The following is a 22,176-nucleotide window of genomic DNA, read 5'->3' as shown; positions in this document are numbered from 1 at the left end:
AGAGTTACTATGCCCAAATGACTTTGCTTAAAGGTTGCAATAGATGGTGATCAAATACTTACTGAAACCAATAGCTGATATCGGTAAAGTAACAATCTCCGCAATAAATCCATGGACGGCTGACGCTCCATTTGCGAATAAAGAAACACTCAAACTGGCTCCTTCTGTCTTGAAGAGCTTCTTTTCATCAGGAGATCCATTTTCCAAATAACCGATCATCGGTGCCGTGATATTGTAAATATCACCATCGTAAAGCGATAAAGAGTCACGTTTGCCATAGTTCTGAGTGTGGTTAAAAAGATTGAACTGAAGTAGCCTAAATCCAAATGGTTTGACTCTGAACATGCTTTTGAATATCTTAACACAGTTCACAGGATTGTTGTCATACTTGTAGTACAGCAAGACCCGCTCTTCAACTGTGATCATCTTAGTACTATCGCATATGTCGATAAGCGAAAACAGATGATAAGGAAGATTTAAATCTTTTAGCGGTGTAAAACTGGATTCATCAGATTCTCTACCTTCCCCATTCAACGATATGGCACTAACACCTTCCCCTAATATATCATTCACAGAATTAAACATCATATTAACAGAATCGGTGGGAGATATTAAATTAATACCATGATGAGCGCATTTTGTTATATTTACATTCTGTATTCTAGGATTCTTAATTATACTTTGTACGGCTGGAGATTTCTCATTGTGCAGTATACCAGCACCAATTATTTGCACGTGTACTAATTCACTTTCAGATTTCTTCATTGTTTCATGTGTATGATGGTCGTGAATACGGTGCTCGTAAAGAGAATACTCAAATTCTGGATTAGCAAATCTTATGCCACCCCAATATTCCAGATTTTCTTCTAGGTTTCTTGTACCACAGTGAATGAACACGAACTCAGAATCCCATTTACATTCATGTCTATGACCATATAGTTGTCCGTTCAGTCTTATTGGGCATTCTTCATAACGATCTTCCGTGCCGACACACTGCAGAGGCTCTGGCCAAGACCAAATCCTCGATAAAGAATTACTATGATATTCGACACGCCTGTCGTGAGCAAAGAACACGTTTATTGGATCGAAACCCAACTCCCTACACACAACTTGAGCATTTCTTTCCGTAAAGCGATTATCACACATGGGTACCCATTGAAGAGTGGTTTTATTATAGTATTCCAGAAAACCTTCATTTGTTCTTTCAGCTGTATTATCGTTGATAGAACAATTTCTTCCAGTGCACAACCTTATAGAGTTCGGTACAGTCAGTGATTCTAGTTGACGTCTATGTTTGTGGTGGATTGAAGAATACTGACTAACGTCTCTCTTTTCTATTCTATTAATTTCTACATTTGTCGCTGGGGTCATAGGTCGCATAACTATGGGCGCTTGACTGTGGCCTATAGCTTGAAGGTTACCCATTACGAGTATACCAACATTAGGTGCAAATTCCAAAATAACACCAGGACTAATGGTCAAAATAGCATCTGGCATAACGGTGATATCGGCTCTCACCGTGTATGGTGCAATTCTGGATTCAATAGTAAAGTTTGATAACAATCTGCCTCCCAGCTCGTTTGTATCCACTATTATTTCCGGGCTGAACGAAGCAGACACACTAGAATCAATGCTGTCTTCAAGTAAATAAGGTAAGTACGTAGCAATAGCGTGGTTATTCCAGTCATCAAAATCGAATATCTGATTCCTAATGTCTTTCTCTATCGTGCTTCCCCACCAGTTTTCAGTTACATCTAACAAATTATTGATCTTTGCTGTTTTAATGCCGGCCAGTAATGTGTACTCAAGGGCATTATTTCCGAATAAGTTCCTGCTAACTTTAACTTTCTGTATTCCTTTAAATCCAATCACATATGTAGGCTCAACATTCCTTATTAAAGCACCTCGACTGACTTGTGCTAACGTATGTCTGTTATTCTTAACTTGGTTGTATATGAAAAGAGCATAAACTAAGCCCATGATTTCACTTTGACTGTCCATATGGAATTTCACCATAAACTGACCATTATTCCTTTCAATAAAGTTTCCATCAATCATCATCTTCTTTTCCATTCCTTGTATGGATATTAGTCCGGTTTTGCAATTGTTATCCGTGAATATATTCTTTGTTATGTTAACTTCGGCAAAATGGCCATCTACAATCAAAGCGAAGTTTTGATTGTTACGCCACGTATTATTGTGCATGTAGACGGAATGTGTAAAGTTTTCATTGTACTGCCAAACATATGGTAAGCTCACGTCGAAACCACCCTGTTTATTTCTTTCTATTGTGTTATCCTGTAGTATGTAGTGATATAAATTGTTTGAGCTTCTCAAATCTCTAGCAAAGTGGAATATTCCTTTGCCATTGTCTGTGATCAAACTGCTGTTGACCATAATTGTAATCTCCGTAATGTTACTTTCGTGGATATCCCAGAATGGAGTATTGACGTAGATGGCTTCCTCTTTATTGTGAGCAATTTCACAGCTGAATATTTTAATGCTTTCGTTAGCCTTTCGTAGAAAGTGGTCTCCTAATTCATTCAAATAACGATTGTAGTACAAAGCTTTGATTCCTTTCGTATTACCTTTAATTTTGGTGTTGACTACTTGTAGTGTAGGCACAGGCCCTCTCACTATTCTGTTTCTAAGATTTTGTACCGGAGCTATGATTGTGCTTACAACTAAGACGACGCCTCCTAGAGCATTCGTTCCACTTTCATATGTTATGACTACGCCGAAGCTGCTACTTGTTGTCGGAAATGTCGACAGATCCCGATCCAGGCACCACTTAGTACTCGCCTCGTTTATATTTTGCGAATCATAAATGCAAATATTTTCTGTTGAAAAATTATGTATAGGATTAAGAAGTTGTAGCCCAAGAACATAACCTGGATTGCACTTTATATTGTATGTTTTTGAAACACTTTCTCCTTGTCGCTTTGTGAAAACGATGTGCCTTGTTTCACCATTCACTAAACTAATATCAGTGATATATTCCGGAATCATGATTGGGTGATAATTAGATTCGTCCATATTAAATCCGGGATCCAAATTAAACCACCCAGCAATTTCTCTTTGCTGTGCACCAGGAATGTGTGGGTTGTGTGAAATTCCAGCCAAATTATTATTTTCTATCACAGAGCCATACACTTTCAGACCCAGTTGCTTGAAACTAATACCGCTTCCCCTATTATAGCTGAACTCTGAGTTACGTACTGTATTAACTGCGTCAGCTCCATATAAATCAGAATAAAGTATACCTAATCCATCGTGGTAATTGTTAGTTATTCTGATACTTTCTAAGCTATGTCGAGCAAAATCTATCTGCAGGGCTGGTTTGAAAAGATTAGAAGAATAGTCCAAAAGTCCGGCTTTTTCTACTGTGACATACTGTAAATCTGCTCTTTCAGATATAACACTGAATCTGACCCCAGCCCAACTTGTCTCGTAGCATCTGATTCCTACATCATTTTCATGTGTACAAGAATTTTCGAAGTGATCTTTAGTTTCTGCTTTACATTTCGTAATATCGTTATCAAATTCTGAGCATTCGACGTTGGATAAAATAATATCTTCTGTCATACCCGCTGATGGTATTTCATTAGGTTCCAGGAACCAATCATCTGGATTCAAAGCGAGGCCGAGTTGATTACAGACTAATGCTGCGTTAATTATGTTCCACCTATAATTGCACACCGTGCCCCATTTATCATCAAGCCTCACTTGCAATCGACCTTCGTGCTGTGTTCTGCCTCCTAAAAGTCTTATTGGTACAATAGGCTCGGTATACCCAGGTGTAGTGGGCTCAAAATCAGTTTCATAAACACTTTCATTAGTCATCACTACCTCTTCCTTTAAGGTAAATGTTATATCATTGGGCCGTTTTCCTCTTGCGTCTAGTTTTCCAGCAACCATTATGCCTATGGCTGGAGGGAATTTTAATGTGACACCTGACTGTAATACTAATTTTCCTCCGGGACGAATGTTAATATCTTTGTCAACATCGTATTCTCCTTGACGAAGTATTTCTATTCCTTCGACTTCACCTCCAACTGTGAAGGTGCCGGGGACATTAAATTGAGGAACATAAAGTGAATTATAATTTATTTGCGTCGCTCCAGGATTACTGCTATGTAATAAATATGGCATGTAAACAATTTTGGCCAAGTTGTATCTATCTTTCCTGTGGAATAATCTGTTGTAAACCTTTTCCTCTTCACCGAAGCCTAGCCAGTTATAGGTACAATTTAATATCTTACTCTGATCTTCAACATGCGAGCCGATTTCATATTGAGCTTCTGGGTTATTTATGATATTTCTGAAGACATCGATATTACTCGACGCTAGGACAATCGTCGCAGCAACTCTACTTCTAGGAGTCAGCCTAGATGATATGCCTTCTAGAGGCTCATACGGTTCTCGTACTTTATTATCTCTTAGGAAGTTTCTAGAAAATAGAATATATTGCAGATCACTATAAGGCGATAATCCAAGGTTCACTACGAAGGGACCCTTATTTCCAAAAAAGTAATTGTGTTGTATATGGAATCGGGCCGGTAGAATTTCAAACTCTTCTAAATATTTGCCTTCTATTCTGTTTAGTATAACGATTGCACCATAATTGCCATGTTCAAAATAATTATATTCAATCCTTCCGTTTATATTGAGAGCCGGTTGGATTTTTAGAGGTACTCTTTGGTTTTCGTAAAATCTATTATGACCTACTTGCAAATTGAGCAATCTAGTTGGATTATTAAGTTTCCAACAGGTAGATATTTCTACCGTACTTTCAGCGCTAGTATTAAACCAGTTTCCAGTTATATTAACCCAGCTGTCACCACAAAAGTTTCCATGTAATATACCTACATCTAAGTTTTTGAATATTTCTGAATATTCTACTGCAGTTGTCTGGTTTACTGGAATATATTCTGTTTCTTGAGTATTATTTATCCAGACAGCTATACCATAACCTTGGTTAGAACTTAAAATACTTCTTGATATGTTTCTGTTTCCTCCAGTTACGGTAATATTGACACCGTCACCTTGGTTAAACGATATTCGACTTTCCGTTACATTTACATCACCAGCCCCACTCACGACTTGAAGACCAGCAACATGATTATTATTGGATATTGACGTACGATGTATGTGAATTTGTGATCTCAAGTTTTCTATTACCACGCCTCTTCCATTGTTATCGGATATAATTGTATCGGTTACATTTAAATCGTACGTTTTGCTAATACCTGATGTCAACCTCAAAAAACCAGTAATATCCGTCCGCGTGTTAGCTCGGAATCTCACGTACATGCGGTTCCTTGTTGACGTAACGCTCTGCGGTCGCGTGTGATTTCTAATATTGAATGCTGTCAAGAGTTTGTCGTCTGTTGTTAATCCATCGTATACAAATAGTTCACCTGTATTGTTTTGATTAGTCAGCAGTTTAATGAAACTCAAAGTCAAAACATGGTCCGGTCGAGTGTAAAATTTCTGATGGCAATCTCTTTCCATATTAGAATATCTTGATTGTTCAATTGACATTTGAATAGGAAACGTCTGGCTCGGTGTTGATGCTAATGTGCATAAATCAAATATTTCACTCCTGTCGAATCTCTCATCGATGTTCATTTCGTGCACCACGTATTTGACCCCATCGCCACCATTGTCGTGAATCAAGCAATTCTCGATCTTGGCCATACCATACGTAGAGTTCACATACACGCCATATCCTCTATTGTTTTGAATCGTGCAATTATTTATAACGATGGGAGCGTTGGGTGACGTCACATTTATCGCGTTGAAGGCGGAGTTAGATATTTCTATGTCTTCCATGACCGGTGGGACTCCTATAACATCTAAGGCACTTGTTGCATTGTTATCTCTACCTAGACCTGCATATTTTATAGTGATATGCATCAGTCTGGACATTGATGTGGGAACGTATAGAGTATTTGCTGCGGTGAGAATTCGTTCAAATATAGCATTTTCGAAGCGTATGCCTCTCCAATGTCTCCTAGAGTTACCAAGATCATTAACATCATGGTGGGGTGAGCATTGAATTGCTAGATCGGGATGGTAGTCGCAAACGCCTGAACCAAGTTGTCTGGAGTTCCAGTCACATTGGAATAAGTCGTATTCTGTTCCTTTACATTTAGGCTCTTCAAATAATAATCTTGCTCTTCTTCCTGGTTGGCGATCGATCCAATTGTAGAACGATCCTCCCATGAAGCCTAATTGTCTGCAGGCTGTCTCCATATCGTTGACAGTCCAACTGAAAAGGAAAAAAATAAGCATTTACTATAATCTGCAACTAGGTAATAGTTCAAACTTTGTTGTATGTATTACTTTTAGTCCTTACTTTCTGGAATTGGTGCAGACTGATCTCCATTTTCCTCGATGTAACAGTTGTACTCTACCCGCTAAGATGGATGGTCCGTCTACCAGACGGATATCTGGTATAGGCTTTGAAGGCCTATCTGGCTCTTCAGTACTTGTGAAGGTTATCCCTTTTTGATGTTCACCCTGGAATTAAATGGGATAATGTGTTAGGACACCAACAAATAGCATTCAGACATAAATAATTTATAAGAATTCGCGTTTGAATGAGAAACAATGTATCATTCTTAAGTTCGATTTAACATCAGACGACCAAACGGGAGAAAAGTAAATGGCTGTTATTCTTTTTTACGAGCTGGACGATAAAATGATTACACGACTGATTCGCTTAATCGACACCTAAAATCACGTTAACAAAGAAAACGAAAGCAGCGTGAAAAATGTTATGTGGAACAAAACTAAAGTTTATACGATCCCATGGACAATTGAAATTGTGTACTTTCTCACAATCAAGAAAATCGGAACAACATGAAATATTGATGTTGGAGGATTGCACATTTCGATATTAAAGAAGAAGAGTGAAAACTACCCTACATATGGATATAGATCAAAGATGTCATTATAACAGCAAGTTACAAGTGAAAGGGATGTGCAACGTGCAAACCTAATATTCACATTGTATTGTTCTGTATTTCACAAGGCATCGATTAGAGAGTCGGCCAAGCGCACAAGGGGTAAACCGAGAAGAATAGGCGGATGTCTAAAACACATCTAGCAATATTATTGATAGTTGTTAAAACGAAGTCCGTGGCAAATTCACCTGCGCGTGAAGCAACTGCAACGGAAAGACCGACAAAAATACAAACAAGTATAAAATAGACGGGAAGTCCAAATAGAGAAAAAGTTTGTTATCTCTGCAAAACGGATGGTAGCTAGCCATGCGTAGGCGATGATGATAAATGGAGCTTTGGTAAAAAAGGTTGCACTGCAATATATTATTTTGCAAACGAAAATTATAGGAAGACAGACAATTAGTCAAGTTTTTAAGATTTAGTAGAGTAATACATCTTTATTATCCACACCTACAAGTATTAAATGAACTTATTTTGTTCGGTCAATATTATTGATTCTTATTGAGAGACACATACGATCTATTTGGGAAAATTAATGACACAAAAATATTTGTTTTTAATTATGTTACAATAAATTGTTATCAGCCAACCGTCGTAAAGACAATACATCAGAAGTAGGCTAGTTTGTGTTAAATGCATATATTTACATTAAATTATTAAACAATGGTCATCGACTCGAATGCAGCAGTCACATGACATCACGCTGCGCCTGCGATCGCGCCGTCCGTCGTACGCGCACGCACGATGCGCCCTTGCACTTCGTCGCAATGGCTTCCTGCCTTTTCACACCACCCTATTCATACAGTCACGATCTACTGCCCAACTGTTACCTAACCGTCGCTAAATTGGAATGTGCATGATGTAATTCCGATTAGGGGAACGACCGACAATACACCAACATAATTGACTCATAAATATCGGTTTAAAAACGCATGTTCGCGAAATTGAGTCCTACTTTTTAGCATTTCAATGCAGTAGAAAGTTTTGTGTGGTTCTGTTGGATGAATGACCAGATATTTATGCTAAACGATCTACTTGTGAATGGTCTAGTCTAGACGTTGTCGCCGGTGGTTGGCATGTAGGCGTTGAGTATTTTGCAATAGACTTGCAATTTTCAAATGTTAGTCTATCAAAAAAAGTAAGAAGTGTGGTACGCGTTCGATAAAGTGTTCCACTTTTTACCCGAACTTGAAAGGAACATAAACTATAGTCTCGCGTGAACACGAATAAACGATACCCAAAAGGCTTTTTATGATTCCGTACACGTCACCTAACATATTTTAAGGCAGGTCGCCAGACGTCCGTTAAATCGTTACGCGTGGCTAACTATCTACTAGTCATAAAAAACCCCCACATAAGATCAAACACCGGTAAAGAAACTAAAGGACGAGGCAAGGACACCGGTTTGAACTGTGAGTCAGCAATAAAGCGTGGTGAGTATTTAAGATTTCGTGTTTCTTTTGTTATTGGGAACTTACTGTAACATTTTATTTTGAGAGTGGACTCTCAAGAGTCTCGAATCTTACTCGGTAAACGGGCAGCACAGAAGAAGTAAAACCGGGTTCGAAGTTTGAAGGTCACATAAGCTGATTGCCAATATACATATTTACGCAAGCAGTAAGAATCTAGATGGGCAGGCACTCCAAACTTGATTGTTTAATAGGTATAAGTGCCTATACTTTTTTATTAACATTACGTAAGTAAATGGCAATGACATATGATATCAGCCGGCCGTAGGTTGTGAATTTGGAAGCGTGTTTATAGTTTGCGATTTTGAAAGGTAAGCCAACTGTTCAGGTTACCAAGGTTGTAGTCTAACTGCACTTAATAGATACGCTAACTTCTATAAAGACTCAAAAGCCTGCACCAACTAATGCAGAAGAATCGATTTGAAAATTGATAAATTGCGATCATGATTTGGTGAAAGTTAACCTACATGCCTACTTGTATCATATTCAAGTTCAAGACTATATTATTATATGAAGGTCAAAGTAATGCGATAAAATGTTACATGAGTATACTATTGCATAATACAGCATGAGTTCGCTAGAATGTATGATTGGAAATTGGACAGCGAGTAGTTTTTCGATGATTGTAGCGTTGTTTGGGATTATTTGAAATAGGTACCCATCATTTTCTACTTTGTGGTAAGCCTTTAAATATGCATCATATTCCTTTCTTCTGAAATTCAGAAGGTACCCTATATTTATAAACGTCTCTCAAAAGACGTACCCAGACCTCAATTCTGATGTTTCAAATTTCTTGTCCCCTAATCAAAGTTCTTTCCTATTATGTCTTTATTTTATGTCTATAAGTACTTATGCCTTCAAAAACATGTCATGATCTCCCGAGCCTTTTCCCAACTATGCTGAAGTGATAAACAAGACACCAACGGTAAATTTACACCAACATGGCATTAGTATAACTATGGGACATTCAAGGCAAATTCCAAGTCTTATGGCGACGACTTCCTGTGAGGGCCGCGTCGCGTGGAATCACAAATGAGGGTCCACGACAGGATAGGTATTGTTTTAGTACAAAAATATTTGTATTTTATCATTTGTAGTTATATATGTAAGCACAGTGGTATTAAAGTTATGTAAGAGAAACCTTTGATATTTTCGAATCAACAGTAATTTTTGAAATAATTAAATGCGAAAGACTAAGCGTACTACTGTTCGCCACACAGGCTTCGGTAGATACAAGTTACACAATCTAGAAACACTGCTAATTAAGCTTCTTGTGCACTAATTACAAAGGGCCTGATCACTTGGTCTCTGATTAGAGGAGAAATTCTCTAACAAAGTGCCTGGACTAGCGGTCCGTGCTTCCGCCGATTTCTCCGTGCACCATGCCTCACCATGGATCGTGCTCGTTATCCGCCAAGTAATTTATACAACTGCTATTTATGGTTGTCTGGATTCCCATGGATCGGTCACGCTGGCTGGTTTAAAAGTAACCACGTTTCTACTACCTAGCTCTAGGGACTTAATCAAAACAAACACTGTTATAGCAATTTGTTTCCAGATTTGAAATACCCATTGGTATTTTGAAGGAAATCAATAAGTGACACATGTATTATTATAGGTACTATGATAGACAATATAGTAGCTAGTAGCCTAAACAAAAAGCTTTTGCCTTTGGCCTTTATACGCCAAAGCTGTGAGCGAGATATGAACTCTAATGTGAATATCATATTTAATTTAATGAAAAACAGGAAACTATAAACAATGAATACAATGTAGAGTGACCTGTCGAGCCCCAGTAAGCAACTGAACCAGAACAAAATCATAAAGTTAGACATACGTATCAAAAGAGGATTATGAATTGTATAACATAAACAAATATCAAGAATCCTTAACTTTAAAGAACAAGAGCTTAAGTGAGCAGGCTTTTTCTTAATATAGGCACAGACCAAAACTAGACAAAGGATTGTGTTCGCGACAGACGCATCCGTGCGCCGCGAGTGCAAAATCATAATGCCTGAGTGTTCGTGTATGCGCGTTACTATTTATACTCTAACAATTTTGTGATGAGGGTAATGAGGAAAAGTGCCGTGAGCCGCGCCAAGGTATGTTTTTTCACGTGCACCCTCCTTCTAAATTGTTATAGAATTGTGTTCAGATTTTGATAGTGATTTAATTTGTAAATTATAGCGTTTTTTGATACCAAATTGTAATAGTCTTGTAGCGGTAACCTTAACCTACATAATTTTGTATAATAAACCTAATAGTTCTGCCGTTTAAGGCCTGATTTACCTATGTAAACATTTCTCGATAGTAAAAATCCTAGACTTTCATTAGTGAAATAGTGTTTAACTGAAAGCCTAGGTCTCATTGTATACAAAATAACTTAATTTATAGAAATATTGTTAATAGTTTAAGTTATAGAGCAATAAATAATGTCTGTGTTTTGACTTTCATTTCACATGCAAATTAACAATACTAGGGCCTAGGTCACATTGTTAGGATTACTATCGCCAGATAGCCCATGAAATGCCCTAACACACACTGCCTTTCGTATCGAGATACCCCCCATAGTTTGTTTTTTATCTCGAGATAATCTTCACATAAGGGCCGATTTCACATAGTTTTTTATAGTTATTCGGTTATAGTATTTCAGCCCTGAAGGTATGCAGGGTGTGTGTGGTATAGTTCAGTAGCGCACTTCATGGGGCGTCTGACGTTATGTGTCCTGTAATGATATCATGTACCAATTGTTTGTAATACGGCTGTTAAATTGAAAGGTCAATAAAACTGAGTTGGTCGGAGGGACGAGAAATCGAGGTGCTCGTCACGGTAAAGTTTCGAGCTCATTCGGTGCGCAAGCGCCGCCGTACAAGTCGTAGTCATCGGTATAGATTTTTGATAGTGTAACAAGTAAATAGTGAAAAGTAAATAGTGTAATTGTAGTATGGTAAGTGCGTCGAAGCTCGTCCCTTCAAGACTCCTGAAAAATATATGAAGACTTATTATTTCACCGGCATCCCTGAACCTATAGTAGCAGAGAGCCTAAAACCCGTCTAAACGTATTCTTGTTTCTGAAATTCCTGTTTCTCGCCACATCGTAAATACAGTCCACTCGCCCAGACGTCTAAGAACCAGCGACCGACGGGGCGTCAACGTCTCGAAGCCACCCCATAGTACCTGCTTCTGAGCTACGTCCGTCCCGCACATCTGTTTGGTCCTTCGAGCCGGATCGCCTGGGAAGCGAGCCAGGAACTTCAGCTGAAGATACTGAAGAGTTGTAAACAGCAAGTATGCCTGTGACAAGATCGCAAGGAAGAGCCGCTCAAGCCTGGATCATCGACGCCAGACCGGGCCGCCGCACACCCCCCATCGTGCACGACCAGCCGCCGTTCTCTCCAACCACCACCGAGGGGAGTGAGCAGCCCCCCCCTCCCCCGAGGGGGGGTGAAGACCTACCCTGCCCCGCAGCTGTGAGGGGAAGTGAGGCGCCGCCCTGCCCCCCTGCCCCGCGGGGGGGTGAAGACCGACCGCGCCCCCCTACCCCGCGAGGGGGTGAAGAGCGACCAGCGCCGTCGTCGTTGATGCAGACTGAAGCGTCGTCATCACTGAGGCCGCCTGGAACCAGTGCTGAAGAATATAGTTCAGGAGGAACACTGAAGGCTTGCGACAAGACATACAACCGAGCTGTACCGTTGACTACCCGGGTTGACGCCCGTACCGAACTTAAGGCACCGTCGCACAGATCGACGGCATCAAATAGAAAAATTAGAAATGCGCGTGAAGACTTATTGAAGATTAAGTTGGAGCTAGCGCAAATAGCACTTCAGAGGGCCGAGGAAGAATCGGACGACGATTATATGGACGATAGAAATTCCAATGAAGAGTACATCCGTTCCTGGTTGGAGGAAGCTCCGGAACCAGACCCGCAGGACGCCGCCGCTGAGGGAGGACATAGACCACCAGATACCCTGGACCTGCCCGAGCCCCCCCCCTCCGCGGTTATAGTGAATCCGGTCCTGCGTGGAATAAGTACTGCTCCTGGAAGAGACGCCGCCGCCGAGGGAGGACATAGACTGCCGGGTACCCTGGACAAACCAGAGCCCCCCCCCTCGAAGACCATCGATACTGAAGCCCTTTCATCAATGAAGAAACCAGTTGAAGATACCGCAGGGGGTGAAGGGCTCCGTCCGTTTATCACGGAACTCACCTCCGCCATCGCATCGCTAGCCGGCAATAGAAGCGAAGAGAAACCGGTGTACCACAACCCTGCTGCATCGAAAGTCATCATGACGCTGCCGAACTTTAGTGGATTGCATACAGAATGGCTATCGTTCCGCGCCATCTATGAGACAACGCGACCATATTTCAACGATGTGGAAAATACGGCGAGGCTGAGAAGAAGCCTGCGAGGAAGAGCGCTTGACACAGTTAGTTCCGAGCTTATCGGCAACGCCAGGCCAGATGACATCATGAAGGAGTTGGAGCTTCAGTTTGGCCGCCCCGACTCAATAGCGCAAGCGGAGACAGACAGACTGCGCGGGCTGCCACGCTGCGGAGAAGCACCGAAGGACATCTGCACTTTCGCCAGCCGTGTACGAAGTGGCATCGTCACACTGCGAGCGCTGAAAAAGGAACACTACCTCATGAACGCCGAGCTTATGCGCATCCTCACAGAGAAGCTGCCGAACTCGCTACGTGTACAGTGGTACAAGACATATACTGAGAAGTACCAGTCAACGCCGGACTTGGGTCTCTTCAGCGACTTCATCACCGAACAAGCTCGCTACTGCAGCGCGTTTGCACCGCCTGAAAACATCAGTGAAGCTACTGGACTTAGACGTGTGACGCAGAGAACACACACCACTATAGACAAGAAGCCCGCATCGAAGTGCCGCATCTGCGAGATGGATGGACACCGATCGCTAGACTGCCACAAGTTCGTGAAGGCTTCTGCGGACAAGAAGTGGGAACTTGCCAAGCAGCACAACCTGTGCTTCCGCTGCCTGCGCCATCGTCAGCACGGACACAGATGTCAGAAGAAGAGATGTGGAATCGAGGGCTGCACAGCATCACACCATCATCTGCTTCACTACAAGAAGAAGGCGAGCACTACTGAAGTCGCACAAGAAGCACAAGAAATAGTCGCAAGTTCACGCAACCACACAAATCAAGCGTTCCTGAAAATCGTTCCGGTGCAACTGTCCGGACCGGCGGGAGAAGTGCGCACCTACGCACTGCTGGATGACGGCTCAACCGTGTCACTGATTGACGAAGAGCTAGCAGACATGATCGGTGCAGAGGGACCAGTCGAGCCGATGAAGATAGGCGCCATCAGCGACGTGACTATCGACACGCCCACGTCGAAGAGAGTTGACCTCACGCTATCGACCTGCCATAGGAAGAAGATACCCTTCAGGGCGCGCACCATACCACGCCTGCACCTGTCGCCGCAGTCAATCAGCAAGGATGACATCGCTGACTGCAAGCACCTGTTCGACCTGGCAGATCAGCTGACGTACAACGCAGGGACGCCGAAGATTATCATCGGGCAAGACAACTGGCATCTGCTCCTAGCAACAGACATCAGAAGAGGGCCCCAGCATCAGCCGATAGCATCGTTAACTCCCTTGGGCTGGGTGCTGCACGGTGCCCGCACTAGGATTCTGGGACAGCAGGTGCACTACGTCAATCAGCTGAACAGCGCCGAGGAAAGCATAGACAAGCAACTTCGTGAATACTTCGCACTCGAGTCACTCATCATCAACCCGTGCCGACCAGCTTCTGACCCGGAGAAGAGAGCGGAAGATATATTACAACGCAGTATAGTACAGCTGGAAGATGGACGTCTTCAGACTGCGTTGCTATGGAGGAGTGACGAGATACAGATGCCGGACAGCTACGCGACTGCGATGAATAGACTCGTATCAATAGAGAAAAAACTCGACAAGAATCCTGCTCTGAAGACTAGATATATGGCGCAGATGGATTCACTAATAGAAAAGGGCTACGCAGAGAAAGCGCCCCTTGAACGTACACCGGGAAGAACGTGGTACCTGCCGCACTTCGACGTCTTCAACCCTATGAAACCGGAGAAGCTTCGTATAGTTCACGACGCAGCAGCGAAGACAAGAGGGATGTCACTGAACGACTACCTACTCACGGGTCCGGACTTGCTGCAGTCACTGCCCGGCGTGATGATGCGATTCCGACGTCACCGCGTCGCCGTCTCCGGAGATATCACTGAAATGTTTATGCAGGTGAAAGTAAAGCCAGAAGACAGAGACGCTCTCCGATATCTGTGGCGAGGAGAGCGGCGGGAGGGGGCGCCGGAAGAGTACCGAATGACGTCAATAATATTCGGCGCAGCAAGTTCACCGTGTACAGCAATATTCGCTAAGAACTGGAATGCTAAACGCCATGCGAACGAACATCCAGAAGCAGTAGAAGCAATAGTCAAGAATCATTACATGGACGATTACCTGGATAGCTTCAGAAGTACAGAAGAGGCGACGCGCACAATCAAGATAGTACAAGAAATACATAGTAAAGCGCGCTTCGACCTAACGAAATGGGTATCCAACAGCGAAGAAGTGCTGCGTGAATTGGTACCGGGCCAAGAAACAACACAGATTGTTAATCTTGGAAATATAGAAAACACAGAGAAAGTACTCGGCGTGATATGGAAGCCACACACAGACGAGCTGAGCTTCAACTTAAAACTCGCGCGCCTACCTACTGGCCTGCTCGACAAGGAAACGCCCACCAAGAGAGAGGCGCTCAAGATAGTTATGTCGCTGTATGACCCGCTGGGCCTCGCCTCACCTATAACAATCAGGGCGAAACAAATACTGCAAGAAGCCTGGAGGCGGGGAGTCGACTGGGATCAACCTCTCGATGAAGAACTATCAAGCCAGTGGAGGGCGTGGATAAGTCATCTCGAACAGCTGAAGAACGTAAACATACCGCGCTGTTATCCTGGGTACAGCGAGGCTACAGAAATACAAGTACACGTGTTCACCGACGCCAGCGAGAAGGCCTACGCTACAGCGGTGTACTGGAGGTCAACGACCCGTGACAACAACGTGCACGTCAGCCTCGTCATGGCGAAGGCGAAGGTGGCGCCGCTGAAGCTGCTGTCAATACCGCGCCTCGAGCTGCAAGCCGCGGTGATGGGTACGCGCGTCGCAGCCGCAGTGATATATGAACACAACGTCAAGCCCGCCTCCGTGACCTACTGGAGTGACAGCAGAACCGTTCTAACATGGATAAGGAAAGGAGCCAGATCGTACAAGCCATTCGTCGCACATCGCTTGGCCGCCATAGAGGAAAATAGCAGAGTCGAAGAGTGGCGCTGGGTGCCTACAAAAAGCAACATAGCCGACGCCGCCACCCGCGACGTCCCGACGCACTTTCATACCGACCACGAGTGGTACTGCGGCCCTAAGTTCCTCTACGACGACCCATCGACATGGCCGACCGAGTCACCAGCTGACAGTCAACCGACAGGCGAGGAAAAAACAGTCACGCTCATACAAGCAGGCGCAACAAACCTCATAGACGTCGTTCCCGACCCCGCTCGATTTTCAAGATGGGAGCGATTGCTGCGCGCCACAGCCAGAGTACTACAGTTTATATCGTTATGTAGAAAACAACATACAGAAAAAACGTTCTACAAGCGAACAAGGAAAAACAAAGAAAACGATCCTGATTGGTCGAGAGCGGTGCGAGCGCCCCGCGCGCCCGCCGAAGCTGCGCGCGCCCAAATATACACACGCAAGTTTATTATATTGGACGCGACATACATTCAAAGAGCAGAGAAGCTGTTAGTTCGTGTGGTGCAACAGGAAGCCTTTAAACAAGAAATAGCCAGTCTCGAGAGCAACAAAACAGTCGCAAGTAGTAGCCGGCTGTACCCGCTGCGCATAGAACTAAACGACGGAGTTATAGTACTGCGAAGCCGCATAGCTGCTGTAGATAAAGTCGCTAAAAGCGTGAAGAGTCCACCTGTGTTAGACGGCGATCACCGCATTACACAGCTATATATAGACTGGACACACCGTAGTCTACAACACAGCGGCACCGAGCTCGTCGTGAATGAGGTCAGACAGCACTACTGGATTGTGCGCCTGCGCCCGACAGTCAAGCAAGTCATCGCGCGCTGCCTGCACTGCCGCATACGTCGCGCGCGCGCGCCGACGCCGGCAACCGGCGACCACCCGAAGACACGCCTAGCTCATCACCGCAGGCCGTTCACATACACCGGGCTTGATTATTTCGGCCCGCTGTCAGTCACCGTCGGTCGTCAGCATCACAAGCGATACGTGGCGCTGTTCACGTGTCTCACAACGAGGGCAGTTCACCTCGAGATCGCGCACAGCCTCAGCGCGGACTCAGCTGTGTTGGCGCTGCGCAGGTTCGCAGCGCGACGCGGCTGTCCCACCGAAATCTACTCCGACAACGGCACCAACATGCACGGTGCTGACCGTGAGCTGCGCGAGGCCTGCCAGGAGGAGGCCAGCCGACGCGGCATCGCCTGGCGCTTCATCACGCCTTCCGCGCCTTTCATGGGAGGCGCCTGGGAGCGCTTAGTGCGGTGCGTTAAGACCGCGCTAGGCGCCACGCTGCACGAGCGCCACCCACGCGAGGAGGTCCTCGCGACGCTGCTCTGCGAGGTCGAGTACGTCGTCAACAGCCGGCCGCTCACCCACGTATCTGTGAGCGGCGACGACGACGAGTCCATCACACCGAACCATTTCCTGCTGGGCGGCTCGGCACGCCTGCCGAGCCCCGGCACGTTCGACGAGCGAGACATCGACAGCAAGAAGCACTGGCGGCGCGCCCAGATACTCGCCGACATGTTCTGGCGCCGCTGGGTGCGCGAGTACCTGCCCGAGCTCCAATACCGGCGGGAGCCGCACGCCCGCGGCCCCGCGCTGCAGCTGGGCGACCCCGTCCTCATCGCCGACGGCAACCTGCCTCGCAACACCTGGCCGCGAGGCCGGGTCGTGGCCGTCTACCCGGGCGCTGATGGTGAAGTTCGGACCGCTGACGTGCGCACCGCAGGTGGCATACTAAAGCGTCCGACGAAGAAACTCGTGCCGCTGCCTAAGTAACCGGGCAGTGCGGCATCACCGGCGTCGCGGCGCCCTGGCGCTATCACTGCGCCGTCGCTCACCGGAGATGCGGCATCGCTGCGAGCCAGAGCTACGAGTCATCGCTACGGGTCAACGCTTCGAGTCCCTACATCGTGTCATCGTGTCATCATTCATCGTTTAATAGACTAAATAGTGATTGTGAAAGTGAAAGTGATAGTGCCTACGCTCTGCCGCACGGCGGGAGAGATGTTCGCGACAGACGCATCCGTGCGCCGCGAGTGCAAAATCATAATGCCTGAGTGTTCGTGTATGCGCGTTACTATTTATACTCTAACAATTTTGTGATGAGGGTAATGAGGAAAAGTGCCGTGAGCCGCGCCAAGGTATGTTTTTTCACGTGCACCCTCCTTCTAAATTGTTATAGAATTGTGTTCAGATTTTGATAGTGATTTAATTTGTAAATTATAGCGTTTTTTGATACCAAATTGTAATAGTCTTGTAGCGGTAACCTTAACCTACATAATTTTGTATAATAAACCTAATAGTTCTGCCGTTTAAGGCCTGATTTACCTATGTAAACATTTCTCGATAGTAAAAATCCTAGACTTTCATTAGTGAAATAGTGTTTAACTGAAAGCCTAGGTCTCATTGTATACAAAATAACTTAATTTATAGAAATATTGTTAATAGTTTAAGTTATAGAGCAATAAATAATGTCTGTGTTTTGACTTTCATTTCACATGCAAATTAACAATACTAGGGCCTAGGTCACATTGTTAGGATTACTATCGCCAGATAGCCCATGAAATGCCCTAACACACACTGCCTTTCGTATCGAGATACCCCCCATAGTTTGTTTTTTATCTCGAGATAATCTTCACATAAGGGCCGATTTCACATAGTTTTTTATAGTTATTCGGTTATAGTATTTCAGCCCTGAAGGTATGCAGGGTGTGTGTGGTATAGTTCAGTAGCGCACTTCATGGGGCGTCTGACGTTATGTGTCCTGTAATGATATCATGTACCAATTGTTTGTAATACGGCTGTTAAATTGAAAGGTCAATAAAACTGAGTTGGTCGGAGGGACGAGAAATCGAGGTGCTCGTCACGGTAAAGTTTCGAGCTCATTCGGTGCGCAAGCGCCGCCGTACAAGTCGTAGTCATCGGTATAGATTTTTGATAGTGTAACAAGTAAATAGTGAAAAGTAAATAGTGTAATTGTAGTATGGTAAGTGCGTCGAAGCTCGTCCCTTCAAGACTCCTGAAAAATATATGAAGACTTATTATTTCACCGGCATCCCTGAACCTATAGTAGCAGAGAGCCTAAAACCCGTCTAAACGTATTCTTGTTTCTGAAATTCCTGTTTCTCGCCACATCGTAAATACAGTCCACTCGCCCAGACGTCCAAGAACCAGCGACCGACGGGGCGTCAACGTCTCGAAGCCACCCCATAGTACCTGCTTCTGAGCTACGTCCGTCCCGCACAGATTGACATAAATACCCATAACAAATGTAGAAAAAGATGCATCAATAGGTACAGTTATGACCTCCACATTAAAAGTTCATTGTTCTCCGAACTCGAAGGTGCCAAATTGTAATAACAATGTCTGCAATGCTTTGCGAATAATTTCGTAAGCATTATCATTTGAAACAATGAACTATGTTACAATTTCCAGGAAACATAAACCCGTGCCCCCTTTTGATTTTCGAAAGACAGGATTGATTGGGCAAAGATAACTCTGACCAGGGCCACGATGTGACCAATACCGGATAGCTGGCCTCAATACATGAGGTGGCTGACATTACACGTTTGATTAATGAAGCAAGTCAAGTGAAAATTAGACTAGAATCGCGTTAGATATGTTATGGACCATGTGATTAATTCGGGCATCATTTATAATGCCCGAGCATTATGAATAATGTCTAGCTTTATCGGGCCAAGTGATTAATAACTATCTTAATTTCATTATTTATCACATTGCACGGGCATTATTATATTGCTACATGATAGTTGGGCAAATTGATAATAAAGCTACATTTTATGCGGTGCGAGGGTGGCAGTTGTTCTAATAAATAAATCCTGTTACTTGCTACATATTTTATGATTATTGTTTTAAATTATATGTTCTATTTTAATGGGAAATTATAAGTCTAGCCACAAAATTATTAATTGGACAATTGTCATCTAATTTACTAACTCGGCCTCGTTTTTCTTGATCTCATTTTTCTTGGCTCCTTTTTTTATGGTAGAATTTAATTTGGATTCAAAACATTGTATTAAAATCTGAACTTAGTGACGAAAACGAATCGCTGCAAAACCGACTCCACGTAGTCTTGTCTGCCCTACCCCTAGAGTGCAATTCAAAACCGCGTAGGCGCGAAGGGGCGAGGCGGCCTGCGAGCTGAGGCGCAGGTAGTTGAAGCGCTCGCCGCCACGGCTGAGGCTGACCGGCTGAGCCGGCCAGCAAGCCGAAGCTGCGGTGGTGAGCGTGAAAACCATCTGCGACGATAAGCTCGCATGGGACCGCCGGAGCCCCGCAACGCCGGAGCCGTGACAGAAGCCATGCTTGCTGCATGTTGCATGCTTACTTCCATGCTGTGTCAATTGATATGGGATGTGTTATATTTTAAACGTACTGAGTAAAAAAATTAGAAGCTAAATAAATATATTTTATGATGTCATTTAATAGTATTTCAGAAGTTTACTTTAGTTTAGCATGCTACAAATTTAATTGTGGCTGACTTAGTAATTTAGAAGGCAACATACATTTTTGGGGGCGAGTAATGATATTAAAAAGAAGCCTGTTTAAATAGCACCCTATTTTAATTATATTTTCTATGTGACTTTTATTTAGAGAAGCTAAATAATAAAAGTTAATTATGCCAAATAATGAGTCCGATCGCTTAAACTTTAGTTTATTTTGTTTTATAATAATAAGTCATTTGTATAAAACAAAGATACGTTGTAAATTTTTGGTTTTAAATTTAATTATATTTTATGTTATATTTTTAATATGACTTTCCTTAACTTTTAAATGCAAAAACTAGCGGATTTTTAAGGCAGAAGTCCTTCATAATTAATCCAAATCATGAGGCTGATTACTTAAGTGGTTTAATATTTAGTTTATTTTAAGTTAAATGTCAATAACAATAAAAAAATGAAATTAAATATGTTTGTATTACTTTGCCCAAAAGGTCACGGGCAATATGTATAGTGCCCGGTCAATTTGATTATTTGAATAATTATTATCAAATTGCACTCTCATATTGGGCATTATTCATAATGACCGGGCATTATGTATACTGCCCAATTTATCACTTGGTCCATAACAGATACACTACGGCGTACGTATAAATAGGTACGCCGGTAATTATGAACTCTCGAATGCAAATCGACAAGACTTAGTCTATCTTGCTCAGAATATAATGAATGGGAAGATATTATAAGATGGTTTGTCATAAACCATTCAAAGACCCCAGTCAAGTCATATATGGTGGGTACACATTGTACACAATCGAACACTAGATATGGTTTGGTATCGTCATCTGGTCAAGCAATGTTCGCCAAAAATTATGATTTTATTATTGGCAGGGTCTAAACTCACCATTGGACATCATAGAATGTGTTTGTACCATACATAGGTATGGTAGGTATAGCTACATATTTAGATTATCATTAACTTGGAAGTTTAATCTACGTATATTAGCCATAATGCCTTTCATTTCAGTAATGACACTCTTCAAAATAATATTACCTAGCTTTCATTACCCCAATATAAAACGATCAGTAATGTGAACCCCACTCAGGTGAGCAAAGAAGCAGTTTGTATAATGGATCACGACATCACGATCCTGACTTGGTAAGTAATCGTGGCGTGCAAATACTTAGGTTGTTCACCTATTAACAGCTTCAACGTGATTTACAGTCAAACGCAGTCAGTCATCAACCCTCGAACATAACGTTTTTGTCAGTAGAACTTGCAGAAAGTATTCAAAGGAAATGTCACCATAACAGAGGCGTTTTGGAGTCACGAGTATTTTTTCACAGATCGGCGTAAAGCGAGTCCATTTGTCACGCTTTTCACAATTCCAAACAGAGCGGGACGATGGTATCTCCCGTGCCAAATGTTAAGCGACACTAAAACACGCACTATCTTGTCCCGGTTATTTTTTCTGTCGGCTAAATGGTGACTTGAGGTACTAGAAAATTTTCAAAATTTTTTAGTGACATGAAGCTCTTCTGTTCTTAAATATGAAGAAATTATACTCCAAAATATGTAGGACATTATCGTTATAAGTGGTCTCTAATCAATTTCATATCAATAAAGTAAACAGTGACGGACTGACGGTCCTAATTCTACAATACTCATCACACTTCTTTTTCATAATACCTACTTACATTCTTCGCGTCTTTGTAGCATGATGGATTAAAAACATCGCCGACAACACTATTGTGTCCACCTGGGATTACACAATGGCCTTTGTCCCACATGTTTATCCCTGGAGTGTTATACATACCACATGCATACCAGCCATTCAAATCCCAAGACATTAGTTATTTCTTAACTCATCTTTGAACTCGACTATTTGGGCCACGAACTTTATTGCTAACATCTAATGGATTCTAAATTCGTTTCGCT

General features: G+C 43.1%; 1 protein-coding gene and 1 long non-coding RNA gene across 3 annotated transcripts in view; one reads left to right on the top strand and one right to left on the bottom strand.

Moving 5' to 3' along the window:
* Nucleotides 1–22,176, bottom strand: part of LOC124629490 (protein bark beetle) — a 37,429-nt gene that overhangs the window by 5,802 nt on the left and 9,451 nt on the right. For both annotated transcript variants that reach the window (XM_047162870.1, XM_047162871.1), the window contains exons 2-3: nucleotides 6,362–6,525; nucleotides 63–6,274 (exon numbers count right to left, since the gene is read on the bottom strand). In XM_047162870.1, coding sequence (XP_047018826.1) covers nucleotides 63–6,274; nucleotides 6,362–6,525 — 6,376 coding nt within the window. The remainder of the gene's footprint in view (nucleotides 1–62; nucleotides 6,275–6,361; nucleotides 6,526–22,176) is intronic.
* On the top strand, nucleotides 18,723–19,024 carry LOC124629491. Its single transcript, XR_006984300.1, has 2 exons — nucleotides 18,723–18,763; nucleotides 18,924–19,024. It is a non-coding gene; the product is annotated as an uncharacterized LOC124629491 (long non-coding RNA).

Source organism: Helicoverpa zea, chromosome 4, assembly GCF_022581195.2.
Source record: "Helicoverpa zea isolate HzStark_Cry1AcR chromosome 4, ilHelZeax1.1, whole genome shotgun sequence".
NCBI lineage: Eukaryota > Metazoa > Arthropoda > Insecta > Lepidoptera > Noctuidae > Helicoverpa > Helicoverpa zea.
Note: the sequence above shows the minus strand (reverse complement) of the source record. Positions and strands in the feature narration are given on the sequence as shown.